Source organism: Labrus mixtus, chromosome 12, assembly GCF_963584025.1.
Source record: "Labrus mixtus chromosome 12, fLabMix1.1, whole genome shotgun sequence".
Classification (NCBI taxonomy): Eukaryota; Metazoa; Chordata; class Actinopteri; order Labriformes; family Labridae; genus Labrus; species Labrus mixtus.
The window spans coordinates 3,206,909-3,214,381 of NC_083623.1; the positions used below are offsets into that span (position 1 = coordinate 3,206,909).

Sequence of the window (7,473 nt, forward strand, 5' to 3'; positions counted from 1 at the left end):
AATTTGATGACATCTAGATGTTGCTCTGCACTGGAGGAGGGGAATGTGAACGTCAGTACGGTGCTGCTGTAAGACGGGTAAGAAGATGTATGTCACTGCTGCTGTCTGCATTGCGTCTATTGTTTGGGGTAAAATGAATTAAAATAAAATAATTGAAAAAAAAAAAAATAACTGTTTTTTTTCATTTACTTTGGCTCAATCCTCAGATGAGATCTTACTGTTTTTCAATTAAGTTCAAATCAGATTAGAATTAATTATCAATTCAGGCATCCTGCAAATGTTTTGTTCTGCACAGTGGTGCAGTGGTTAGCGAGAAGGTTCCTGGTTCGAGTCCCCCTTGGATAGTTGGTGTTTGTGTGGAGTTTGCATGTCTTGTTTTGTTAATTGGTGACTTTAAATTGCCCATATTTTAATGTGAGTGTGGCTGGTTGTCTGTCTCTATATGTCAGCCCTGTGATTGGCTGGTGAACAGTCCAGGATAGATGCATAAAAAACAGTAAAACAGTTAACCTGTGTAATACAAATAAACATTAAGCACAGTACAATCAATGTAACAATCACTTTATTTCATTATAGGTCAGTCAAGGTCATGCCTGCTTTTTACTGTACACCCCGACAACACTGCAATCTGTTTCTTTAAGGGGAGTCCACGTTATGTAATACCTTCTGTCTGTAACAGTCAGCAGAGTTTCCACTGTGGAGCAATTTGGATGAAGGAGGAAGACGAGGAGGAGGAGGAGGAGGAGGAAGAGGAAACATGCCGCTGCCAACTCTTCAGAGATCCCACAGTGCTGGCATATGTGTGTGTGTGTGTGTGTGTGTGTGTGTGTGTGTGTGTGTGTGTGTGTGTGTGTGTGTGTGTGTGTGTGTGCGCACGCCGCCCTATGAAGTGGTAAGCTGACGTCCAGGCTGGTACAGAGAGGCTTATTTTCACAATGGGAAACTTTCCACACATGCCCACTCTCTGAAACACACACACACACACACACACACACACACACACACACACACACACACACACACTCCAGCTTTCTCATGGATCCTCGAGGGTCAGAATATTCCGTCCAATCATCCTGGCATTTTCCACAAAAACTCCTCCAAACCTCAAACAAGCTGCATTAAAAAGTAAAGAAAAACGGTTTTCAGGGGAGGAGCCCTTTAGCAAGGCACTTAATCCTTTAAATATCTCCAGGAGAGCTGCTCAGTGACCGAGTAAATATCCCCTCATCTGCATCGGAAATCTCTCAGCTATGTAAATATTTAGGGGTTAACGGGAAAACTCTGAATTGCTCAATTTGGAAACACACATACAGGCAAAAACACAAAGACACAAAAGAAGAGAATAGAATCTGATTCTCAAGATGTTGTTGCAACCGAAGGAATGATTCCTGTAACGATCTAAATTCAATTATTTAAGTTGACTCTGGGAAGACTTTCTTGACATGAGTTTTGTTGTTGTAGATTTAAGAACTGGTGAAAACTCCAACTCATCACTTCAATCTAATTATCTGTCCTTGGCCTGCAGCCTGATGGTGATTTATTTTTTCTACAGCGGACGGTCTCTAATCTCTTTCACTGAGTAACAACGTCTTCACAAACCTGTTTTGGGCTGACCATTAAATGAGTTAAATAAGTTATGTTATGACAGGAACGCAAAGACACGATTCAATACTTCACTACAAGATACAATACAAAACAATAAAACATGATAAAACACAGGATGAGACGAGATGATACCATACAACAGGACACAGTGACATAAGAGACTTTACAATATGAGGGTATATAAAACATATATATAAACAAATATAGAACATGCAGTAAAAAGTAACAGAGGAGGGTTGGTCATACAGCCGCCGATGTAAACAGACTGTTGTCATGGAGACAGGTGGGGCGCACAGTCAGCGCTTTTCCGCCCGGAAAAAAACGCTATAGGTGGACACGGGGACCTGAATAGAAATCACAAGTCTCAGGGCTGGTCGTCTTGTTTGATTTTGTGCGCCATAAAGAGGCATCAATATTCATTCCGTTCATATAGAATAGAATATAACTTTATTTGAACCAAAATGTGGAAAATTGTCTTTGGCTTCACAAAAACAGAACAAAAAACATGATGACAAACATGACAACATTCAAGCACAGCAGGAAACCAGGAGAGTGCCTGTAGTCCTCAACAACATCACAGTCAGCATGGTTTGTGAAGTTAATAATAAGCCAGAGTGCTAAGACAGTCGTTTCATAAAACAATGTGCAGTTAGTGTTCGGGAGGGGGAGGGGGGGGGGGGGGGGGGGGGGTCGTTTTTTCCTTTATGAATTTAATAATTTTATTGCATTTGGGACAAATGATCTTTTATAAAAAAATTTTGTGGCTCTTGGCAGTCTGAATCACCGACCTGATGGATCCAGATAAAAACTCCTCACAGGACTTTTAAAAAAAGCATCTTTGCTCCGACATCAACGTGTACAAAAGCTACAAGAGGAGAGTTTCATATTCGCTGATTTGACTTGTATCAGGTTGGACCAGGTTTGATTCCTTTAACACTCAGAGTAATCAGAGAGTGAATCATGTCCTGACACTCCATGAAAAACATCAACATGCAGGTCTACAGCATCGTCTGTCAGGGTTAAAAAACAGGATGTTTGACGTAAACCTGAAACCATGCGTGCAGCCATCCGTGAACCTGCGAGTGCAGAAACAGCACTTCACTCCTTCCTGAGTAGCTGCTCGGCGTCACCATGGCAACTGCATCACCTCTTTCCTCCGCCTGCTTGAGGTCTATCAGCATCCTCTCCTTTTCTGTAAACCAGTTCATTTCTGTTTCAGTGGATACTTTATTAGCTTGAGACCAAAGGTGATTTTAGACCCTTTTAGGGGGGGCTGAAGCACCTCTTAGTTTCCTCTCAGCACCCTTTAAATAATCGTCATTTGACAGGGGGCGCATAACACACCAGATTTTTAAGATTTGACAAAAAAATGTAAAACATCTTTATTTTACTTTTAAAATATTATTTAGAAAGTGTAGAAATAATCAGTCATTTTACATCAAAGATATACTACTCAAGCCATATATCATACCTCAATGGGTAGAATATTCCTGTTATCTTAATGGCTTAAAAATAATTTACAACGACAAAGGCCTGGAGGCGCTGTTGGCCTGGTGGTCACAAAAAAAAACACACTTCACCATGTTCCTCTAACTCTAATATGTGTCTCTAGTCTGTCTACAAACCCCCCAATGATGTGAATAGTCCATCCTCTCCATCTTTTACCTGCTCCACTTTTCAGAAAATGTGTGCTCAAACAGGCCGTTTGGAGATTTTCCCTTCATGACATCACAAAGGGCAGTAGCCCCTCCCCCAGGTGGGTGACACTCCCACAGCTAGGTGTTTGTTCTGCCCTCTGAGTCTGCCTTCTCACCGTAAACAATAGGACATGGAGCGAGAGAAAGCACCGAGTACACCCAAGCACCTTCCAGAGAGGGGGGCGTGGTCAGACACAGCTCATTTACATATTTAAAGGTACAGACACAGAAACAGCCTGTTCTGAGCAGGGCTGAAATAGAGGGGTTTATAGACATGATCAAATACAGGATCAGAGTGGATTTAGAAGAAGAAACTTCACACACATGTTTTGAGGAGCTCTGAGACTTATCTACACTGAAGAGGAGGAGAATGTGTCACCTTTAAGGCTTATTTCAGTGTATTCTCACACAAACATTACACTAATTTAAAATGTACAACTTTTCACATTTATTCACACTCATAATTCACTTTTCCTTTTTTCTTTAAATGTATTCTCCAAATAATTTAATGGAAAAAGACTACAAGAGGCTAAAGCATTTCATGTGTTTCTAAGTGTACGGTGGTGTGTGTAGTAGCCCGGCTGTCAGCCCTCCCCTCCCCGCTGCATCATCATCACAACACGGAAGCAGTACACACACTGTGGGGGGGACAGGAGAGGCTGCACACACAGACAGCGAGGTTAACACAGGTACAAAACAGCTCTAAAGAGAAACAGACAAAGGTGCAGGAAAAGGGGGTGCAGACATAGTTAAAGCAGAGAACCTTAAAATCGGCAAAGAGAGAGCGGAGCATCATGGCGCTGATCCCCTCGCAGGTTCTCCGGGTCGCCATCCTGATGTCTTATTTCTCCATCCTCTGTCACTACAAAGCCTTAGACATGCCGGCACACCAGACCTACGGGGGCAGCTGGAAGTTCCTCACCTTCATAGACCTGGTAAGATTACATTTGAACCCTAAAACACCCGGGTAGGTCAGCTGAACGAGTCTGTGCTTCGTGTTGTGGTTATAGTGTAACGCTTATTCAGCGTTTCCTGCTTCCTGTTTGTCTTTTCGGGTTTTAATTCATCGTTTTAAAGAAAGCAGCTGTTGAAATTGCAGTAATGATAGTTTAGTTGTGTGTGGAGTCGTGTTTTAAGCTACCAACGTGCTCTGCTGGGGAGCTGTGTGTGTGTGTGTGTGCGCGCAGAACCGGAACAGGTGTTACGGTGCAGATTGCTCCCTGTCACAAACGATCCCCCCTTCACGCGGGAGTGCGCCTCGTGCACAGTATTGATTTTGCTTTTTGAAGCTCAGGGTTCCCACGTGTCCGGGAAAAACCTGGAAAAACTGTTGGAAAATGAGAGAAACGGGAAAATGTCCTGGATGAATACTTGTTATTCTTCACATAACCTAGTTTTTAAAAAGAAAATGTGGAAAAAAATAGGTTATAAATGTTCAAACTATTATTGTAACTGACCTATATTTTTCAAATGAAGCGCCATATCATCTGCAGGTGACCTATCATACATTTCATTAACGTTTATGAGCATGTACAGTAAGAGTTCATGGTCCAAAACTCCTGAAAAGCTACAAATATATTAAATTTAATACTCTGTTTCAGCTGTTTTCTCAAGATTTAAACATATTTATTTACTTTTTAAGATTTTATTTGTGGGCTTTTTCCTTTATTCAGGTAGGACAGTGGCTAGAGTAGGACATCAGAGAGAGAGAGGGGCGGCAGGTCGGACTTGAACCCGGGCCGCCTGCTTGAAGGATTAAAGCCTCCTAACCACTAAGGTTTGTTCTCCATGAGGATGAGTTTATATCTCGAGACCTTGAAAAAAGTTCTGAAGTGTTTCACAGTAAGCCGACGTTATTTTGAGATAACGACATAAATAAGTCAAGATCTCGAGAAAACAACTGAAACCAACAAAGTTTTATTAGATAATTGTAATAAAATGAAATGAATGGATGCAGGTTTCACACTAAACAAAGTATGATTGAAAACAAAACAAACTGTCGCTCATTGATTTTAAACGGCCTTCTTCAATGAAATTAAAAGTCAAAGTCACTAACATGCCGAGTCGTCCTGAATAAAACAAAACGTCCATCATCTCATTCTGTGGGCTGTTATTACCAAAAGTTGACATGACTGGCTAATAGCATTAGCCTCCAACACAACGGCCTCTTTTTGGGACGCTTGAATGCGTGCATTGTTCAAACTGACTGGTGGCCTTGTGTGTGTGTTTGTGTGTGTGTGTGTCCTTTTTAAACTCATCATTAAAGCGTGAAGTCCTAAATTCAATTTCACTTCAGGGTTCAGATCACTGGTTCTGCAGCTCTTTGCAGAAGCTTTTATAAGACCAGTATAAAGAAGCTACACTCTTAGAAATTCCCCCTGTTAAAAAACGGTAAACAACTGGCAGTAGGGTTGCCAGGAAGTTACTGTAAAATTACGATATATTGCTGTAAACCTTAACAGGAAAATACTGTTGAAAGGATTAACTGTTTAATACTGTTTATTTACACTTCTTCACAAGAGGTATATTTGCAGATTTTTACTGTGAATTGTAAATACTACACTTAGCTATAGATTCATTTTCCTTCTACCAAAATGGACACAATATATTTATTTTCTAAACCTAGTGATTTGATAAACGATTCCTTGCATGTCAGGTTATAAAACACCATGTTTTAAAATAATAAATAAACAGTGCCTTTAAAATTGCAACTTAAAATGTTAAGACAAATGATAAAACTTCAAACTGTCTTCTCAAACCACATCTGTCTTTATTGAAACTGACAAAAACAAAGAAAATACACTTTAGGAACATGAAGGTTAAATAGGCAAAAAATCTCGCACAAATATTTACATTTAGACATTTAGCAAAGGCCATTTCCAATGTAAAGTGCATAAAGAGTTTTGGTAGATACATTTTAAACAGAGAAGTGAAAAAAAAAATCTGTCATAGTTTCATAACTGAACCTGAACCTGTCCTCTGAGGGAAACTGGGTCCCTGGACCTGCACCTCCCTCTGATTTCTCCTTCCAGGCTGAAACTGCCACAAGGATTCTGTAAAGGGAAAAAACAACATTAGAACAAAAGCAGCTCCAGCTGAACAGTGAACATTAACATATGGACAATCCTTTCTGAATATTCTCCATATACAAAGAAGTAAAGTAAAAGTATGAAGTAGAACTAGTTTGAATAAAAATAAGTCCTGGAATTACTTTAAGTACATGAATTCAGGATGTATGGCAGCAGCTTTATGTGTTAAAATAGAAAAAAAAAAACATGCTTCAGGCCAATTCTGACAGTCTCACTAAAGTTTCCTTTTATACATTTTCAAATACTGTATATCATACTATCTATGACCATATTGCCTAGTAGGCCCAGCTAATCATCATTTCTAATTCAATATTTAATCAATAGTTAGTGTCAGTTGAAGCTGAAACAAAGAAAAAGTGACTGTTTTTGTTAGCTAACCTTACCATTCTAGTACCACCAGGCAAGCAAGTCACGTTCCTTATAGCCCAGCCACTTAGTTAACCACATTACAAGAAAATGTTTAGTTTTTTGTCCCATTTAGCAATTGTTAAGATCTGTATTTCAAGCTAATGTTAGCTCACAAAGAATTCACTCACTGTGTGTGTGTCTGCCTGCAGTGTTTCTGTGTAATTTCCAAATCTCGCTAACGTTAATCTTACAAATGACTTCAAACTTAGTAAGTGATGGTGTTAACCTATTCTAACAAGCAAAGCAGTAAGGCAGTAAGGCACTCACCTCTTAATTGTCAGGAATGGGATGGATGACAATCTGACAAAGCCAACTCAACTGTCCTTTCAACCATGTGGTCTCAACTTCTTTTTCCCAAAATGCATTGCAAAAACTACGGTAAATTACTGTTTTGTTTCCTTCAAGCAATAATACAATAAAATATTGTTATAAACTGTTATAATACAGTAATGTCCTGTATTCAAACATAACAGGATCATACTGTTGAAATTTCCTTGTAAATTTACAGCAATTTCTTAACTTAGAGTGTTGACCACGTTGACTTTTATGTGCCCAGATTTTATGAAGTCAACATTGAAGTCTCTACTGTTGTTTTCTAGGATATGGGACTTTTGGGGCCAAAACGATATTGGAAAGAAGAAGAAAATGAGATACTGACATTTATATTGGGCGAT

At 39.7% G+C, this 7,473-nt stretch overlaps 1 protein-coding gene across 1 annotated transcript in view; it reads left to right on the forward strand.

The window, feature by feature from the left end:
* The first annotated feature begins 3,903 nt into the window (after window positions 1–3,903).
* aig1 (androgen-induced 1 (H. sapiens)) overlaps window positions 3,904–7,473 on the forward strand; it is a 21,842-nt gene continuing 18,272 nt past the window's right edge. The window contains exon 1 of the mRNA XM_061051497.1: window positions 3,904–4,237. Coding sequence (XP_060907480.1) covers window positions 4,097–4,237 — 141 coding nt within the window. The 5' untranslated portion in view covers window positions 3,904–4,096. The remainder of the gene's footprint in view (window positions 4,238–7,473) is intronic.